General features: G+C 40.6%; 1 protein-coding gene across 2 annotated transcripts in view; it reads right to left on the bottom strand.

Moving 5' to 3' along the window:
• The window catches only part of LTN1 (listerin E3 ubiquitin protein ligase 1), a 55170-nt gene that overhangs the window by 15516 nt on the left and 18428 nt on the right, over window positions 1-21226 (bottom strand). For both annotated transcript variants that reach the window (XM_061627872.1, XM_061627873.1), the window contains 14 exons: window positions 20257-20298; window positions 18784-18976; window positions 18229-18468; window positions 16088-16241; window positions 10479-10629; window positions 9563-9764; window positions 8997-9156; window positions 8672-8776; window positions 7918-8060; window positions 5983-6118; window positions 4707-4848; window positions 3840-4053; window positions 2234-2471; window positions 598-672 (listed from right to left, as the gene is read on the bottom strand). In XM_061627872.1, the coding sequence (XP_061483856.1) occupies window positions 598-672; window positions 2234-2471; window positions 3840-4053; window positions 4707-4848; window positions 5983-6118; window positions 7918-8060; window positions 8672-8776; window positions 8997-9156; window positions 9563-9764; window positions 10479-10629; window positions 16088-16241; window positions 18229-18468; window positions 18784-18976; window positions 20257-20298 (2195 nt within the window). The remainder of the gene's footprint in view (window positions 1-597; window positions 673-2233; window positions 2472-3839; window positions 4054-4706; window positions 4849-5982; window positions 6119-7917; window positions 8061-8671; window positions 8777-8996; window positions 9157-9562; window positions 9765-10478; window positions 10630-16087; window positions 16242-18228; window positions 18469-18783; window positions 18977-20256; window positions 20299-21226) is intronic.

Genomic DNA, 21226 nt, shown 5'->3' with positions numbered 1-21226 from the left:
TACAGAACACACTTGCAACATGCAATCTAAATGTGCCCATGTGAGACTGCTATGAGGAAGGCAAAAAGGCCCAAACAAAATCAGTACAGGTGGCAAGAATTTCTTAGACTTGTCAAACAGCGAACAACCTAATTCCAAGGCAACGCCCCATGACCATAATTTTCTCCAGGCAAAAGGTATGCAGAATTGGGAATCCAGAAGACATGTGGTCAGACTCTGGCCATCCCACATCTCATTACTAATAGGCCTGACAAAATGTCATTTTTGTACTATTATAGTGCTACCTTTAGGTTAGAACAATGTAATTTTAAAAACTGGCAAGCAGTTGAAACATTTTAAAGTTCTACTATGATAGTATACATATGGTATACTGTGATTTGAAGAGCAGTAGTGGGGAAAACGTATTTAACAAGGTCTGTAGTTTATCGGGGGGGGGGTTTGTCTTCTAGCCAGCAACAAATCTGGTGGGAAGTTCATGGTTCATGGGCTCCTGCTGGGACGAAAGGCGGGATATAAATCAAATAGTAAAATAAATAAATAAATAGCTGCTCCTTCGGTATGCACATTAACACATTATGAAAATAAAATGAAACGTACAATGATAGTTCCTCATCTTCATCACCATATGATTTAAGATCCTCATTGTCAAATTGAGGTAAGTCAGACATTAACCTGGAATTTGGGAGAAATAAACAATAGAAAAAGATTTTGCTCATATTTTTATGGCCCAATACTTATCTATTTCTGAAAAGGATTTAAATACTGGCAATTGTCTAGTAAGCGACCTCACCGTTGTGTATTAGAATCATCCATTTACACAGGTGCTACAAACAAATAGCATAACTACTGAGAAGAAAAGTGGTGTCTCACTCCTAAACATCTATATATGATGCAAAGCATTGTTACCCCATATCCTCAGCATTAGCACTAGTATTTATTTTAGCAGGCATGGTTTAAAATCAGTAAGACCCCACCATAGCTCAAAACTGCAGATGGAAGGACAGAAGGAGGAAAGAGACTCCCCATTCATCCCTTTGCTCTTCCTCTTCCTATATACCCCTTAGTAAGTCTCTCTACAGAGAACTAATAGAGGGACCTAGCAGATGCTCAAAGGACCAGGGCTGGCGCCAGGCATGACTAGGCCCTTGGGTGCCAGCCTGCCCTGGGCCTCCTGCTCCCAGACACCCCTCCCCCAGACCGTGGGGGACCGCTCCACCTTCCTCTTCTCTTTCTGTGAATGCCCTGCGCGCCCAGCCATCAACTGAGATAGCAGCGGAGGCTTCTCTAAGGGGCTGATACCCCTGCCGCCATCTTGGTTGATGGCATGCATGTGTGCTACGCTGCATATGCACACGTGCCTGCCATCAATCAAGATGGCAGTAGGGGCATCAGCCCTAGAGAAGCCTCTGCTGCCATCCTGGTTGATGGCAGCTGCACACGCATCATGCAGGGCATTCACAGAAAGAGAGGAGAGGTAGGTGGAGCAGGCAGGTGCCACGGGCCTGCACGGTCTGTAGGGGGAGGGGGCTGGGAGCTCCGTCTCTGCTATCTGTGGCAGGGTTAGTAATCAACCCATGGAATCAATCAATCACGGAAGGGGAGCGCTACCCCCACACCTAAGGAGGGGCTCTTCAGCAGCCCCTATGGGCTGCAGAGGCCCTTGGCCAGGGCCCAACCTGGCCACCCTTTGGTGCCAGCCCAGCATAGGACAACAATGGTCACCAGTCCCTCTGAGAGGAGGCCCAAGAGCTGCTACTACATCAATCCCGTTCAATGCAGGAGCTCCCTGGTGGACCTGATGTAGAAACAGTAACTGGTCACTGTGCTTTTCATCTCCAAGGCAGACATAAAAATCAAGAGGCCCTATTTAGACAGGGGTTTGGGAAGATTCAGCACTCATACTTGGTCAGGATGGCCAATACTACTACTATTATATAAATAATACATTTTGATATCATTTTGAACAACAGGAATCATAATGCTAATATGGTGACACAGCAATGCAGGAAGCTGCATTATACTGAATCAGATCATTGGTCCATCTAGTTCAGTATCATCTACACTGAAGATGCCAGGGACTGAACCTGGGAACTCTACATGCAAGGCAGATGCTCTACCACTGAGTTATGGCCTTCACTGAGTTATGGCCTTCCCAATGTTCCTTGGTCTATTTCAAAATATATCCTTTAGGCTACAACAAATTCAAAATGTACGTGAGATAGGGATAACTTACTTATTTAACATATGATATACTGTAATTTGAACAGGTCTAGCTCTGAAGAGCAGTAGTGGAGAAAACGTATTTAACAAGGTCTGTAGTTTATCAGGAAGGTTTGTCTTCTGGCCAGCAACAAATTTTGCAGGAAGTTTGTGGTTCAATAACTGATCCTTTGATATATACATTAACGCTTTCCCCAAGGATTTCAACATGAAGTTCTGAAATGATGTTTCCAGCGCATCTTTTTCTTTTCCTGTTCAGAGGGAGATACAAGAGAATTCATAATTTTAATTCATCTTGGCAAGTTTACTATGGACATTATAGAATTATTTCCATCTAAAAAAAATCCAAAAATGCTACACACAGATGTGATTCTATACTCTTTAAAGGACTCCTCCAGACAACGTATTTATTGAGCATCCATCCTGTCTTGCTTACACAAATGCAGAGGTTAGACTATGTCCAATGTTTACTGAGCATTCGTTCTAATTGTTTGTGGGGTGGTTATACGACAATGGGCATTCATCCTGTTTTACCTGCTAACATTTTTGCATCAAACATTCATTGATCTCTCACTTTTCAGTGTATTTCCCTGTCAATTTCACAACCACAGAAACGACATTGTTTTTAAAATGGATTTGTGACTGTTTAAATCCACTTTAATTCTGCAAACGTAAATTTCCAGTATGTGCTTGAATCCCTACCACAAAATAGTGAGTCTGGAGGCATCCAACGTATAAGATTTACATGCTTTCTTCAGTGGATTGCAAAAAGTAGTCTTTCTAGAGTACTGCTAAAAATCTCATTTTTTAAATCAACCAGCTCAAAATTCTAACCAAATGAATAGACTGTGTGTTAATACATTAAGCAAATGGGTATGGAAGCAGATTTTTTAATTATGATCAATTAATTAATGTTGATTGTATTTCAAAAGGGCATAGGGTCTGTGTTCACATAACTTTAAGAAATGTGAAAGACAGTCAAGAGTGCATTATTCAGTGGTGACAGCTCTTAAATATTTAAGGCCATACACAAACAAAATTGTGTTAAACAATGAAAGGTTCTATATTTCTAAGACTTTTAGATAAAACTGTAATCTTATGATACAATAGAGCAGAGCTGAAAATATGTAGAAGGGCATGCCCCACACAACCTTTTTTCAGAACTCACAGTTTTAAGACTTCAACATTTTATTTAGTCTGGGAGGAGCAATGAAGCAGACATTCCATTTAGACAAGGGAGTTGCTGCATGTACTATCAGTGTGAGCTGTGAATAAATACACGTTTATGGAAATTTTCTTGATGGGATATTCCTATAAATGGTCAACAATAAAAAGGCACTTCCCAGTAGGCAATGAGAGGAGATTGGGAACAGCAGGGAAGAAAATGGGGAAGTGGGAAGTCCAAAGGGAAAGAAACATCTTGACACTGCATACAGAATACTTCTAATTTAGTACTGTGTATTGCCCTGGAAACTTCGGCTTCAGATTGTATTTGTCTCCACCCTGCAAATTTAATTTTATTAAAACAAAACTTCACCTCTTAGATAGCGTCCAAAGTATTTGTTGGTTATTTTCTATATTATGTTTGTTAGTACACTTACCATTTGCCGTGGACTTACTTGTAATTTTTACCAGTAAAGGTAAAAGTAAACTATGAATGCCTTCAGAACAGAACTCCTGCCACTCAGTCATGAGGTTTACTGGAAGTTTTTCAGTGATTTCAGGAGTTGCTGCCTGGAAGTAAGCACTCAAGGCAGTGCTCAAGTCACAACTGACACAGGCAAACACTTGCACTAGCGCAAAAGGAAAGACTGCCTGGCTTTCACTGGTTGTCTGGAAAAAAAAAACACCACCAGGGTGGACTTTATTCTCCCCCCCCTTTTTAATTGAGAAATTTTAATAACAGTTAACATCCACTCAAAGAACAATTTTAATCTAAATTCATCTAAAAGTTACACATTCTGTACTACTGGCTATATTAAATGTTTTAACTTTTATGGACCAATGTTTTCAGAACACTAAGATTATCTGAGCTCAAACTACGCCTGCTTATCAGTTCTTCTACAAACATACATCACAATTTATTTTGCCAAAATATACAGATTCTTAACTGATAAATGCTATGCATGACCTTGTACACAGAGATGTGTGGATAAAAATAAAAGAACAAAAATAATTAAGACAAAATGAAAGTAAAAGCAAAAATATAGAAGATACATTTAGAGAAGAAAAAAAGACCATTAGCATCTACTTACATACTTAAATACACAAAGAAATTGCTCTGATTTCCTAAATATTTTCTGACAACAAACCCTTCTATGATAACCATATAATCTTACTAAAGTTGACATGACAGGCTGTTGTAGCATATTTTAGTTTTACAAAAGGCAGGAACTGCCACCCAGTGGTTTCAAAGAGAAAATATCTGCTACTCTTGTCTTTATGCAGAGGTCATAATATTCTATTCATTCATGTGTGTTACCTACCTCTAACCAGGCCAGCATGGAACACATGATAAAATCCCATTCGCTCTCCAGCAAAGAGGAAGGTTCATTCAGCAACAAAGAAACAAATCGGATAATTTCTATGTTGAAACCAAGCACCTGTGGGTTTCCTTCCTGCAGATTGCTTGAGCAAAATGGGAGAAAAAAAATTTAAAGCTTCCTTTTACAGAAATATTGATAATGTTGCTACCACAGCAAGAAACATGAACACTTTTTTTCTTCAGATACAAATTCTTTACATGAACCAACTGGAAACATTAATGCAGAAAGTACAAGATAAATGAAAAAGGCCAACAACAAGAAATTATTATTATGTATTGGCAATGTATCTCATAGAAGCTGGTAGCACAGTGGGGAGGACAGCCTTTCTGGGAGTCCAGAGTCTGTGAGTTCAAATCCCCGCTCGTGTGTCCTGGGTGTCAAGGGCCAGCTAAAGATCACCCCCACAGTGAGTGGCTCAGGGGTTACGTGCCCTGCCACCTGTGCAGCCGTGGGCAAGCTGCATAGTCCCAAGGAGCCCAGTTGCCCCCCATCTGGCAGTTGCGGACAAGGAAGGGGATGGCTTGTGCAGCTGTGGCAAGTTGAGCAGGCCCTAGCTAGCAGGGGAGGACTAGCCTCAGAGGGAGGCAATGGTAAACCCTTTCTGAATACTGCTTACCATGAAAACCTTATTCATATGGTAGCCATAAGTGGGGACCAACTTGAAGGCAGTCCATTTCCAATGTATCTCATTACCTTTATTAAAATATTACTTAGTAATAATAACTAGCGTTATAGAGGAGCACAACTTGATCATTCTGAAGATCTTTATTTCTATACTGAACATCCTAGTAAATCAGGGTTGCAATGCTCAATCAACAACTTGGGTAAAATAATTGATTATAAACTGTTTAAATTTACTAAAAAAAGTGCCCCCAATTAATGAGGTAATGTTAAAGTAATGTTTTTTACTGCAAATGCTTGTGAATACTGCAAATATCACAATCACCATCTTAAAATAGGCATTTGCCCTTCTTTACATACAGGAGGGAAGCTCCTCTAAAAGACAAATGGGCATCTTTTAATAAAGAAAGTATGCTCCTTGCTTCAGAAATATTGTTTTTACCTTTACACAAATTTAAATTGATTAATAGAATGAACCGCACATGCATAAACAATTAACAATTCTTTAACCCAACTGCAGCCCTATTGTAAATATAACTGTTTCAAGAGTACAAACATAGCCCAGTCATAATAAAATGTTAACAAAGCTACCCACCAGCTGAAAAGAAAGCTGTCCTCATATTCATTTCGCCAGGATATGATGATTTTTAATATTCCGGGCATTAATTCTGCATAATCAATGCTTCCACAATTCAAGCAGGAATTTAAAATGGCAAGATATCCAAAAGCGCCTAAAACAGAGCCAAATAATCAAATTTAAAGATCATACTAAATATTCTTGAACTAAACAAAAAAAGCCATAAATTAGAAGCATGTGTTTTTAATTTTTTTAAAAAAAATTTAAATTGTGTTTTTAAATTGTTTTTTGTGTTTTAAAATTTGTATATTTTTTTAAAATGTTTTTAATTGCTGTAAACCGTCCAGAGAGCTTCGGCTATGGGGTGGTATATAAATGCAATAAATAAATAAGAGTCACAGAAGAGGCAATCTTGTCAGTGTGCAATGGCAAGATAAGAGGGGCTGTTGACATGATCGCTCCCGAGAGCCATCTCTGGCACTTCAGACCCTGCAATGCTCTTTAGTATTCTAGCAAGCTGCAAAGCAATGAAGCAGGCTAGATGATGGCTAAAAAGCTTAATAAGTTTTTCTTATGTCAAGATGTCAACTTTTAAGAACACATTCATATTTTTCACATTTACAGGTTCAATATCTGAATACAATGCAGTTCATGAAACATACCATGATAGTTTGCCAACTGCCATGTACAGTAAAAGGTATATATGCAGAAATACCAAGCTCCAGAAAGAGTCTCCTAATCTACCCCCACTCCCACCATCCTTTTCAGACAAGAATCTGCATCCTAGCAGATAGAGAAGAGAGCACCCAATGTCACAGTTCAGTGGTGTAGACAAATAGAGAGAATTTTATATTTATATCTTGCCCCTCCTCCAAGAAGCTCAGGGCAACATATGTGGCTCTATCTTTGTTTTATACTCACAACAACTCTACGAGGTAGGTTAGTTTGAGTGGTAGTAGCTGGTCTAAAGTAATCTACTGAACTTCATGGCTAAGTGTGGATTTGGACTCTAGTCCAACAGACTAGCCACTGCACCATACTGGTATAAATCATACATATTAGCTTGGATTAAAAAATGCCCCTGTATGAGCAACAATCTCTTCCTCTAGTCCAAAAGTATCCATCACATTTTTGCTTATGTTCCATATTCACTGTATCCATGCTTCCCAAATTACTGCTCCCAAAGGTTAGGAAACCTTGTAGATCAGCATAAGATGCGGCATAAGAAGCTGCAGTGGGCAAGGGGAAATGGTGAAAATCAGGTGCCACACCTTTCATGAGTGGAAGTGCTTTCTGCTTACACAATACACGTTTCAGTCCAAGCTATGATGTGCAACTAACTTGGCAAACAATGATCCCCCTGGTCATTGTATTATAAAAATGGTTTTCAGTGCATAACAAGTTATCCATCATTAGGATGTACACACTTTTTTCCTGTTCTTAGGATTGGTATTCTCAACTTCTGATTATCTACTGCCCTGTCCTTAGAGATATTGAGAGACAGATGGAAAAACCATAACTTCACATGGCATCAATTGAAGTGAAGTTATAAAAAGCAGACAAAGATCAACAGGTTTCCAAACCCAAGCTGTTACACTGGAAACCTTTCAAACAACAAGACTGGTCTAGCATGCCTAAGCCTAGTTGTTTAATATCCTTTTCTTTAATCTGTAATTAATTCAGAACTTGACAAAAAGAAACTTATTTATCTAGAAACCATTTATCTAGCAAGTTTACTTGCAATAATAATATACATCCTGGAATAAAGCACTGATGTGACCATCAACAATACACTGAACAGAAGTATGAGTCCTCAAAAGCATCTTTTTTTTTACTGTCATAAATGGCAGTAGCAATTCTCAATGGCAAGCAAACATCTAATTAACGATGTGCCTTAAAATTCTACCTCTTACAAGTTAATAAAACATTGGAGATAATATTGAAGACACTGACCATCAGTATTGTAGAGTTCAGTTTCATTGCATGTCATTAGTTTAGCAGTACATTGAAGGACAAGCTCTTCCTTGTCTTCCTGAAGTAAAAATGGAGACAAATTCTGAAGGGTGTGCAAGTTGCCTTCCATTAATGGAAAAAACCTGTTCAAGGAAATGACACAAGAAGACACAATCTGGGAATCAGTATAATATCCATTACAAATAAAATGCAAAGCAATTCAGAAGGGTCATAGCACTGAGAAAAGTTATTTCACTTGATGCTTTTGTTGCAGAATTTTATAAAGAAAGGGGATTTGCACAACCACAAATAACCAAAATTGCCACAGCATTTAAGACAGACAGGAATCTACACCACAAGGAATTAACACCAGGAAAATCAGGAATGTTAAAGATGTTCTATTCTGTCCCTCATGCTCTTTAACATCTACATGAAGTAATTAGAAGTCATCCAGAGGTTTGGGCTAAGGTGTCATAAATATGCTGATGGAAGGCAGCTCTGTCATTCATCCATTTCCACCTACTCATCCCAGGGAAGCTGTGGAAATCTTGAACAGATGTCAGGAGGCAGTTCTGAGATGAATGAGGGCAAGTAAACCAAAGCTTAATCCAGATAAAAGTGAAGTACTATGGGCAGGGAAATCTGCTTATCTTGATGTAAGGTTACAATATGAGACACCATTTCCTGATTTAATCCATGTAGCAGTAGTAGGTGCAATCACAGCCTATGAAAAATTACAAGTGTACTATCATACCTTTCTGTAGTACTGAAAAGTGCTTTTACTTCAGAGGATGCAATATTTTCAGAATGTATCAATTTAGCCATAGTTAAGGCCCAAAGTCGTCCATTCTCTTTTGATCTATGAAAGGATAAGAATGTTTCTGTGATAAACCCGGTTTATTTAAAGACAAGATAAATGCTCATTTTTAATTATTCTTGGTGTGAACAATTCACAAGGAGACAACCTTTAAATTAGATAACAAAAATGACACTGAAACAGGAAACACTGGGACATTTGCTGCTTTCTAATGAAAGCTATTTGAGAAAAAACGTTTTACTCCCCCCCCGAAAGTACTTACCTATTGAATAATATTTGTAAGAGGCAGGTAATATTACTGAGGGTACATAATTTTTCACATGAAATATTCATTACTTGGGAGTGGTGAAGGAATTCAAGAAGAAGGCAAGATGGGTTTGCTAATTCTTCAATCCACTGTAAGGCATACAGTTGTTCTGCAACTAGAAAAAATACGAAACAATATCTGACTAGCATAATCGAGTACATTACATTCCTTGTTAAACCTTTTGTAACAATTATTAAATGTATAATACAAAATGTAAAATTTATATAGTAACAATCACTAAGGGAAATGGCAACAAGTTATTTTTATTATGTACGTAGACCTTTTAATATTTTTGATTAAAATATCTATTATCTCAACTATTTTACAGATAGGGAATTGAAGCTGAGATATTGGGATATGCCTTTGTCCCTTAGTTCTAAATCTAACACTTCACTGTCCCTTAATTTACGTAAAATGTTTTTATGTCACTCTTCTGTTTAACAGGACTCTACAGCTAAATCTCAAACAATAAGATTTTTTGGGGGAAAGTTTGATTTCTTTCTCTCTTTGTTGTCACTTACTGATATTTTCAGTTTTGCTTGCTTCCTCTTCATGGTTTTCAAACACTAATCCTTTTTCCAGTATCAATAGTGCCATTCTACTTAATAGAGCTGCAGTACACAGGTGGCTTGGAAGTTTTCCCATGCCACAAAGCTTCCGATCTGTTCCAGATATTTCACAATTCATACTCAGTCTTCCTTCCAAAAGTGGTTTCTTTAACCACTGTAATACCAAGTAAGAAGGAAAAAAGTTAAATGTAAGTTTTCCCTAGAGTCCCACAAGATTTTAAATATTTCATTGCTGTTCATGTAATAGGAATAGTGCAGTGATTCCCAAACTTTTTCCGCCATGGACCACTTGAAAATTGCTGAGACTCTTGGTGGACCACTTACTTATTTTTGTCTGTTGTAGCAATTGTAATGTGATGTGCTAGATGATTTTAATTGTATTTTAATACTTCTTTTATTTCTTATATTTTATTGCAATTTGAATTCCACAGAATTCTATAGAATTAAAATTATAAGCTTTCTTAGGCATGCCATGAACCACCTGTGGTTCACAGACCACAGTTTGGGAACCCCTGGAACAGTACTTTAAGATTTTAATAACTGAAAGTTAACAACTGGCTATAATTAAAACCTAGGACATGAAACTAATTGCCCAGAGAGATATTTATGGTACATATACAACATGCGTTTTTCAGTAGAATTTGATGGCCTACTCATTCATGTGCGTTTCTTCAAGCAGAATTTGTTGGCCTAACCATTCATACTGTATTGCAGAGCCCCTGTTCCATTAAGAACAATCGACTTTTCACAGAAAGCATTTTAGCCACATGCTTGTAGCTGCATCATACATTATTAATTGGTCCCAAGACATTTGCTGCAAATACTAATAACTATTCACTATGCAATGACTTTATAGTAACATATATACCTCATTGGATAGAGATTCCCGCATCTTATCCCATTCAGACCCACTTGGAGTGAGCCACTGAATATAATCTTGCAGAACATAAGTAGAAACTTCATCAGCTTCTAACAGTTTAGTCAACAAGTCATTAACTGCTGAAATCAAAACCTGCAAACTGAGAAGAAAGCAGGTAACAATCATACTTCATATTTTTCCATACAAAGAACATACTGATGACTCTGAACCTTGCATTTTAAGGCTCACGTGTAGTTTAAAAGAACCAGAGGCTACATTTGGACATAAAGCTAAACCTCAACGAATCCAGGGCTAGTATCCTCCCTTGCTCTTCCAGTATGACTGTGAGGAGATCAAAAGCTTCTGCTTTCATTTTAGGTTAACCACAATTTAACATGTGCTGTCTGAACCCTAAACTATGGTTAACCTTAACTATAGTTAATTGAAATAATCTAGCTTCATATACTATGGGTCCATGTTTGAACAACATGTTAAACTGTGCTTAATCTAAAATGAAACTTTCAGAACTCTTTCTCACAACTGTACCTGAAGGAGGGGGGCACATGAGTCCAAGGCTCACTGCAGCTCACTCTTGTAACTTTAAACTAAGAGACAGATGGCAGGCATAGTTCAGACACAACAAAAACCAGGGTTTATTGTTAAATGAATCAGGCCTAGTTTCTTATGCCCCCTCCTTAATAAACAAGGAGAGGAAAGCTTCAATGCCTGATTAGCAACAAAGCACATCCAAACTTAGAAAATGGTGGTTTGTTAGCTAGCCAGGATATCAACCAGAATAGACCGTTGGTCTCACCTGAAAGGTGGTTTTCCCAGGTGTCATGCCATCAGGTGGGTAATAGCGCCACCTGGTGTCCAAAAGCAGGAATATACAGGAGTGAAGACTTCAGCTGCTCCTTCCAGTCTTCACCCCAGTTCATTCCGGATGAACTGCACACTGCATCCATGCACCTCTCACATGAAAAGAGAATACATGGAGCAGCAACAGACACACGTTAACTCCCAAAACAGAAGATGAACAACCTTAGCAGTCACCTGACAAATGAAGTCAATTTCAATCAATTATGTTGAAGGAAATTGAAAAAAATACAAAACAATTGAAAAAGTTGCCTCCAGAACCACATTAGGCACCCCCCCCCCAAAGGAAGAGTCCTGATGGAATGATACCTGGGAAAACCACCTTTTAGATGAGATAATGGTCTGCTTTCTCCAGGTAGCATGCCATCAGGTAGAATGTACCAAAGCAGTTCCAGTAGGGAGGGCCCAGGCTGCCTAAGAAGAGGGCACTACCTGTTGTAGAGCATTCCTACCAAAGGAGGCATCTGTCGAGGCATAAAGACCTTATAGTGTCTGATAAAGGCACTAGGTATAGACTAAATAGCAGCTCTACAGATATTGGTAATAGGAGCATTGGTTACAAAGGCAGCCATGGTAGCCACCAACCTAGTAGAAGGGTTGTGATGTTTTGAGGCACCGAAATTCAAAGAGATTCATAGGTGAAGGCGATGCAGGCCCAAGGCCAACTGGATAGTCAAGATGGTGACCTTCCATCGCAAGTTCCTCGGGTGAAAGGAAATAGAGATTCCGCCAGATGAATATTCATAGTTCTGGCCAAGTAGACTTTGAGGGCTCAATGGATATCCAGAGAGTGCCAGGCTTTCTCAAGAGAGTGGATTGGGTGTGGGCAGAAGGAGGGCAATATGATGTCCTAACTGCAATGGAAGGTACAAGACACCTTGGGAAGAAATGCAGGATCGGTACACAACACCAGAGTCCTTGTGGAAAACACAGAGGTGATGGGTAGCAGGCAAGACTCCTAAATCAGAAACTCTGCAGGCTGAAGTGATTGCCACGAGGAAAAAGACTTTGAAAGAAAGCAGGCGTAATGGAATGGACCGAAGGGGCTTGAAGGGAGGACACTGCAGGGCCTTATGAAGACTTCAAGAGGGAAAACAATGAGCTACTAGTGGTGAGAGAAGGGGATGCCCCTTTGAGGAACCACTTGACCAAAGGATGTGAACTGAGACTTGGTCTCGTCATGCCGACAAGATGGAAGAAATCGCTGAAGCCTGCCTGCGCAGTGTGTTAGGCTTTAACCCCATCAAAAGACCCACATGGAGGAAATCTAGTAGGTGGTTAGCCATAGCAATGGATGGACAAACCTGCTGTTTAAAAGCATCATTTAGCAAAGGCCAATGATGTGGCTTGATAGATACAAATGGTGGAAGGCCGTCTGCAAGCCAAAATGATAGCAATAACATCCTCAGAGAGACCAGAACATCTCACGTGGTACTGCTCAATACCCAGGCTGTCAGACTTGAGCAGCTGGGATCCGGATGACAGACTGGACCCTGAGACAAAAGGTCTGGCCACAATGCTAGATATTACACTTCCTGAATTGAGAGAGCTTGTAGATTCAAAAATCATGGCCTGCAAGGCCAATATTCCAAAAGAATCACCTGGACATGCTCCTGATGGAGCTTCTGGATGGTCCATCCCAGCAGAGGAACTAGAGGGAAGGCATAAAGGAGCCCTCTTGGCCATGGTGTTGATAGTGCGTCAACTGCCTTGGCACCCTCTTGATAATATCTTGTGAAGAACCGTGGGAGTTGTGCATTCTGAGATGAGGTGAAGAGGTCTACTGTAAAAGGAGCAAACTGGCAATGTAGTTGACAAAACACCTCAGGATGCAGTTTCCACTCCTGAGGTAGAACTTGCTGCCTGCTGAGCCAGTCTGCTGCAATGTTCAATTCACCACTGAGCTGCTCTACCCTCAGGAAGTGTAGGTGACATTCGGCCTAACTGAAAATGAGGGTTGATTCTGCTTGAAGAGCCCTTGATCATGTGTTCCCTTGACGGTTCAAATGTGCTTTCACAGTGGTATTTTAGTCAGAACAAGAACATCGGTCAGATGGAACTGGTGAAAGTGAAGGAGGTCCAGATGCACCACTCACAGTTCCAACAAGTTTATGCTCAGAACTTGCTTGACTGCTGTCCAAGACCCTTGAACAAATAGGGAATTGCAATGGGTCTCCCCACCCCAGTAGACTGGCATCAGTCATAATCATGGTCCTGTTGGGTTTTCAGAAGGGAGTACTCCTCTGCAGATTCTCAAGTACCATCCACCAACAAAATGAGACCCACAGGAATGGGGGGAGCTGCACCCTTTTGTGTCTGGACTTGGCAATATCAAGCCAGATATCGTCGCCTAGAGTGACAGGCCAGGATTTACCTGCCAGATAGGCGTCTAATAAATTTTAGATAATAATAATAATAAAAAGGGCAGAATAACCCACTGGAATGGCCAGATATGGTGATGAGGCCAGAGGATGATGTGAATGGAGGAGATGAAGAGTCCCAGAGCTCTGGCAAGGAACATCAGATCTGCCACTCCCCGGGACATCAGGTGGCAAGCTGTCTGGATGAGAGCCACTATCCTTTCCAGGGACAGAAAGGTCATTGCACAAGCCACGTCCAATATGGCTCCAAGGTGCTGCAGATGTTGGGTTGGAGTCAAATGGTTCTTTTTCAGATTAACGAGAAAGCTGTGGTCCTTCAAGGCTGCAAGAGTAAGAAGTACATGAGAGGACGCCTGCAACTTGGTGTGCGCCCTTACCAGGAGGTCGTCCTAGTAGGGATAGAATCCTCTGGAGCAGGAGATGTGCCACCATGGTTACCATAAGCTTCGTGAACACCCTCAGAGCTGAAGAGAGACTGAATGGTAGAGTCCAGTACTGGAATTTGGACCTGGCCATACGCAAACCTCAGGAATGATCAATGGGTGGGCAATATCAGCCCATTAAGGTAAGTCTCCTTCAGATCGATAGAAGTCAGAAAGTCCCCTTCTTGGCGGGCCTTCATAATTGGCGTGAGGAACCGGAAAGAAAAGGACCGAAGACTTAGGTGCCTTCAACACTTTGCTCCCTTCACCAGGGCAGGGGATGGCTCAGGTTCAAGCCTCTCCAGACCCAGGGTGGTTACAGACTTGCAAAATAAAGCAAGACTAGAATAGGCAGTGTGAAGAGTCCTCCTTTCAACTCTCCACTCCATTTGGCATCATCACCCTCAGGAGTGATGAATGGGTCAAGTGGGTCAGCTGGTAACCTTAACGTACATTGAACTGTACCCCTAGAGATACCAGTTAGGAGATGAGTCCCGTCGTTCCTCAACTAGAGGCAGAGGGCAACCTTGGCGCGTAAAACTGGGAGGTGTCCAGAGTTCAACTGAAATTGACGCAAGCAGAGTGTCTCTAAATTGAAATAGGAAGGACTGATTCAAAAGAAGACCCTGTAAGGGAGCAGAAACAGAATGAGGGTCGAGGGATGCCCACAGATCAGAAGGTAATTGAGGCTCAATAGATGAATGAGGCTGCTCAGACACAGTAGACGGTACGGCCGAGACCTGCATAGAGAGTGCAGAAGCAGGAACAGTGGACTGCTTGGAGGAGTCTCCTAAGTGAGGGGACACTTCTGGCAATAAAATAATCATTTACACATGTAGTCAAGGCTACAGTAATAAATAATGAGGAGAGGGGAACACTGCAGAAGATAATGCCAAATAAGGAAGGATTGTGATGGCCTATCAATATCTTCAAGAACAGGACAAACATTTCCGAGCAGGCAGGTACTGGCTAAAAACTCCTTGTTGGAGCAGTCATATTCTGTTGCTTTGCCAGCAGTAAGACAAGGTAGAGCAGTTTGCAATAGGAAACAAGGATGGGTGAAGAAAAAGCAGTACAAAACAGAGTACAAAACTATGTACATATAGAGGACAAATCAGTGTGGTGATTCAACAGCCAGTGTGGTGTAGTGGTTAGATTGGAGTCAGAGGTTCAAATAGCAAGTCAACCATGAAACTCACTGAGTGATCTTGGGCCAGCACTATCTCTTAGGCTAACTACTTCACATGCTATGGTGAGAATAAGAGGGAAACCACCTCATCCTCTCTGCCCTCTGAGGAAGTAGCATACTCTCTTCCTTGAATGGTGCCACCTCCAAGGTGGTCTCACTACTCCTCTTCAGCCCCCAAACAAGAAATGAAGAGGAACAAATAAAAATCTCTCTCTCTCTCTTTCTTTTTTTAAGGAAAAGCAGAGAGAAGGTGAAGAAGGGAATGTTTTTTATTGGGGGGGGAGAAAAGAAGTAGAGCTGCACCTGAAGCTATCTTCTTGGAGCAGGCAGGGAAAGACTGAAGAAGTTTGCTACCTCCCACCAATGGCATACTCAAGTCTGCTTTGCATAGCCTTGCTTTCTGGGCAAGTGGAAGGAGCAACCGAAACCAAAGATGATATCCTCCACCACAGGAAATAAATTGGCTTCTAAACTATGGTTAGCACAAACCATAGTTGATGTCCCAACTGAACAAAGCCAATGTTACCTATTTCTTAGCCATAGTTCAGGAATTGGGAATAGGCTATACATTATGTCCTCCCTCTTCTCAATCCCTCCTGTCAAGCTCAAAGTTCCTTTTCCCCTATGTTTTGGTTATGATGCCACTGAATTTCATAACAATACAATTTTAACAAGGTTTTTAAATCAGTTTCAAATCTTGATTTCAAATCCTGGTAACCCTAGCAAAGCAATTAAGCAATATACTGCTACCTTTTAACATCCAGTGTTGAAGACTGAAGTTGGTTCTTGACCCACAATGCAGATCTCTGCAGGAAAGTGCTGTCTTTATGCATATCACTAAGATGATGCACAAGAGAATTTAAGCCACACAGCCACGTGTGCTTCAGCTTATTTACAAGGAAATCTGTATCAGTGGAAAAAAATGGCCTAACATTTTAACTTCTGAACATAATGGGGAAGTATTAATCACATGGCTAAATCTGTAAGCTTAAGAACAAAATCCTGTCCTTGAGAGTTACTTAAGAAAAAGGATTATGTTCACTTTATTTCATAACCAATTCTAGTATAACTTCTGGACAAACAAAATTATCAAATACATGCTTCAGAAAAATTGCTATGCGCTCAATTACAACATTTTGCTATGTTGATATGCAATGATACATAGAACAATTGATTTACTCTTTTCCAAAGATGATAAAAAAAATTCAGCCCAAGGTCATATTCACTCTCATCCATCCCACACCCTCCCACTCAAGAACCATTTGCTAGTGGAGGGTAGGATTAAGGCAAAAGAGGGCATAGCCAAAGTTGCTGTGGTCAAGCCTTTCATGTATACATGCAAGCCATGCACATGCAATCTACAATATACACAAAACAGCTTCCCTCACCCCATGCTTTATATAGGCTTTGGGAAGCATCATATCAAGGCAGTCCAGGCACCTTGAAGCAGCAGCTCCCAAATGAAACAGCTCCCTTGCCCTCTGCCTCACTTCAATTTGTCAGGAACTACAACGTTCAGTGGCTAGCATTCCTCCTCTGTCATCCCATCATCCCCTGCCAGTTTCTCTTCATTTGCATGATGGAATTGCCACTTCCAGAGCATTTTGCAATAATGATCAGCACTTGGGCATTATTGGAAGCAAAGGTCTGCTTAGGCTGAATGTTCCAGAAGAGGAACTTAGGAAGCTGTCTTATACAGAGTCAGACCATTGGTCCATCTAGCTCAGTATTCTCTACGCTGAGGGTGGGGAACTCCAGCCCACAGGACAAATTTGGCCCTCCAGACCTCTCCATGTGGTCTGCAAGGCTTTTCTACAAACCATGCCCTCCTCCCCGACAACTGATGTCATTCAACCTCACTCACCCAAGCTGGTGTGCACAGAATTCAGTTCTGCGAGGAACTCTCTTGTGCACCTGAACCCTGCAGAAAGCAAGACTGAAATCCCCACCACCACCATGTGGGCCAACTTTGACAGGTGGACAGGCCCACCCATCTATTAATCCATAGGAATCATTATATTAGGTGATTGACAGATGGGGTGATCCCACCTACCTGTCAAAGTTCAGCCACTGGTTGAGGGAAGAAAGAGTTCTGGCCAGCTGGGCCAAAGATGTTCCTCACTCTTGGTCTCTACTGACTGGCAGCAGCTCTCCAAAGTTTCAGGAAGAGAACATTCCCAGGCCTACCTAGAGTTGCTGGGGATTGATCCATGGACCTTCATGTAAAGCAGATGCTCTACCACAGCCAAGCGTTACAGCCCTTCCCCCTAGGAAGTCCTATTATGCAAGCAGAAAGAAGCCAGAATGGGGCAGGGAAAGCTAGAGGAAGAGTACCAGACACCACTGACAAACATAGTAAGAGGTGGTTTGACTTTTTAAAAAAGCAATTCACCCCCTCAGATGCTGCCATAGCACTGCAGAGTGCCAGGGGGCAGGGCAGATAAAAACGCTCTATTCCAATAGGCTTACAAAAGTTTTTGAAGTGGATAGTATCGCCTGAATGTTGTTATTCTGCTTTACAAAATGTCATTCTTTGCAAGTGTTTTTAAGGAACTATACACCTGTCAGATGAAAAAACTTCCCAGTTTCAGCTCTAGTTTAACCAACTGGCAAACACAGATTCAATATAAAGGACTTACGCTTAATTGCAGGATCTCTGTTTTCTCAATACCTCCAGCTACATAGTAGTAGGGCAAGGGCAGTGAACCTGGGGCCCTCTAGATATTGTTGGACTCATTCAGTCTCGGCCAGCATGACCAACAGTCAGCAAAGATGTAGTCCAGCAACATCTGGAGGTCACCACATTAGGTACCCTGCAGTAGGGGATAACAAAATATGTGGTAGCATCAATATACAGTTGGTACGGCTAAATTGTATTTATTGTGGAGTACCTGACAAATGTGTTGTATCCTGGCTTTGTGCACACAACTGGAAAATGGTGAGCAACAAATCTTCCGATGATGGCATCAACAAGCATCCTTTAACTGAGCTGAAAAAGTTAGAGGCTATGTCACAGATGAAAGACACTGATGTTTCTGTATTTCCAGCTTCTGAAAGATCCTTTGCTTTAGACAGAGCTGCTTGAAGTTTATCAATAATCCTCTTAACATAAATTTCACCAATCAAGGACTCTATTGATTAAACAAAACACATTTTAAGTTACTACATGATCAATGTGTGCATGCTGAAATGATAGAGTTTCCAACCTCAGGCGACTGGGCCAGCATGTCTTAGGGACTCTTCCTTTTCAGATTCCCAGTGAGGCTGCATTTCATACCTTTGAAACGCTGAACCTTGACTGCTTATTGGCATATTATAAAGAATAAACGCAATATTACATGGTTTGACTTAACACCACCAGTGTCTCATACTTCCCACCCATGACAGACCTGTCTGTCAGTTCTTCCAAAGAACATTATTTCCTCAAGAAAGTTGAAGTCACCTACCATTTTTAATAAGTTGAGATAACACCAAGCTTAGCAGAGTCCATCTCTCTGAATGAAAAGATTCTGCTGAAGCTACTGTAGTTTTCAAACTTGTGTTGCACAAATCATCAGCCAGAGTTACAAGCTTCTCCCCTAATACATCTCCTTTCAGCCAAGTAGAACATAAGGAATGTTTCTCTGAGCTTGAACATGCCTGAAACATAAAAATGTACCAACATATTTTTAGTACTAAAATATCCAAATACATTCTAGTGCTTATTGTAAACTATAAAGAAATGTGTCTATAGATAATTATACATTTTGCAAGTCTCGGGTGTTATCCATTCAGGGCAGTGCAACTTGCAGCACAATCCTAGATGTGTAAGCCCAATGAATTAATTCAGACTTTCTCCCAAGGAAGTGTATACTCCTAACCTGGCAGTAAATTCCACTGAATTTGGTGTGATTTACTTCTAAGTAGACATGTGTAGGATTGCACTGTTAAGTAAATGCTGGATTGTACTATCAGTAATAAAAATTATGAGTAGGTACAAACACATTTCAGGGCAGAAGACATTAACACCAAAGACTTTATTATGTATTTCTTATCTTTTCCCCCCTAAATTTCTTACATCAACATAGAAAGTACTTTTTCATCTGAAGCACACATTTACAGAAAATGGTACAGATATTAGCATAAAATGCAATAAAATTGGCTGTTTTAATCTTAATTTAGGATTACTTCTACTTTCAAAATAAATACTCAAAGGAATGCAGGAGCTAGTAAGTCTCTTATGGTGCATACATGTAGTTACTAGTTTCTAAGTTTGCTCCTCTATCCCTAAAATAAACAGCTAAACTACAGGAGTTTTGAGAAGTGGAATTATGGGCATGCACACATATTTCTAGATTAAAACCAAGAATAAAACTTTAAAACATATGTGCAGTCAGATCATTTAGGTATGTACAAAGGATTACATCCAGCGGTGACTTTGCATTACAGGAAAGCATTTCCACTCACACAAGTCAGAGCACCCAATTTTCATCTATCTCCCCCGATCCACATGAGTCTCTAGTTACTCCTGAAAAGCTGCTCCTGAAGGTTCAGGGACCCACAAGAGCAGAATAGGATATGACATGAAGGGCTACAGTAAGTTGGGGGGGGGGGGAGGAAAATCAGTGAAGAGCAGGTGGCCCAACTTGCAAGAGCAGAAATGCTTTCTGCTAACATAAAATCACAATTGGATAAAACCCATAATTTAAACATCTGAATATCATTATAAAGCGTCTAAAAATATGGTTTGGAGTAAGAGAAGCTGGCATGTGTGCATAAAGAACATCTCTGGGTGGACAGGGTGAGGCAGCTAGTGTTTCTCTAGTCAGCTATCAGTAGATATGGAAAGCAGAAAAGCCTGTGTATACTGAAGCAAATTAATACATCCCTGGATCCAAAACTAGTACATGTAAAAATCAGAACAAAAATCTTGAAGATACCTTTTCAATTATCTCAAGAAGTATATTCCACTTCAGATCCATCTGAAACAAAAACAAAGAGAAAGCTTCAATAGTGTGCCAAGCAGAAACCTAATCAAATTGTGCAAACTGTTTAAACATTTATAGCCAACATGTGGTGGTTAGAGTGTTGGACTAGGACCTGGGAGACCCAGATTCAAATCTTGACTCAGCCATGAAGCTCACTAGGTAATCTTGAGACAGTTGCTGTCTGCCAACCCAACCTACCTCTCAGCGTTTGTGTGAGGATAAAAGAGAGGGAAAGAGAGGACCAAGTACACCATCTTAAGCTCCTTGGATGAAAGGCGAGATATAGACATTAAAAATATATAAATATTTTCCCACACATATAAATCTGCTGCAAGAGAAGTCCCTCATGTCTTTGCTTTGTATAAGACTGGACTGTTTACTTATGAGTTACTCTGCTTGTAGGAAAACATTCCTTAGTTGCAGCACCCAGGCAGTGGAATTCTCTGCCCCCAGGGATTCATCTGACTTTGCTTATTGACCTTACAAAGGATGCCTTATTTCAATGTGTCTTCATTACTGGATAGTTGTCTCTCCTGATTCATATGATTTTGTTAAAGCTGCTGATTATACCGCTTATTTTGCTTGTGTGCACTGTGCTGCTTTTTTATGGTAGTTTAAATGCTTAATTTTATTTCACTGAATGTTTAAAAACTATTTTATTGAACACCATTTTGCATTTCCACCCAAGAGTTCCCAGAGTTGTATGTATCCAACCCTGATGTTCTACTTACACAGCAGACTTGGAACTTGCACTGCTGAAATTTCATAAGAACATAAGAAGAGCCTGCTGGATCAGGCCAGTGGCCCATCTAGTCCAGCATCCTGTTCTCACAGTGGCCTACCAGGTGCCTGGGGGAAGCCCGCAAGCAGGACCCGAGTGCAAGAACACTCTCCCCTCCTGAGGCTTCCGGCAACTGGTTTT

The sequence above is a fragment of the Rhineura floridana genome, chromosome 5, assembly GCF_030035675.1.
Source record: "Rhineura floridana isolate rRhiFlo1 chromosome 5, rRhiFlo1.hap2, whole genome shotgun sequence".
Classification (NCBI taxonomy): Eukaryota; Metazoa; Chordata; class Lepidosauria; order Squamata; family Rhineuridae; genus Rhineura; species Rhineura floridana.
Note: the sequence above shows the minus strand (reverse complement) of the source record. Positions and strands in the feature narration are given on the sequence as shown.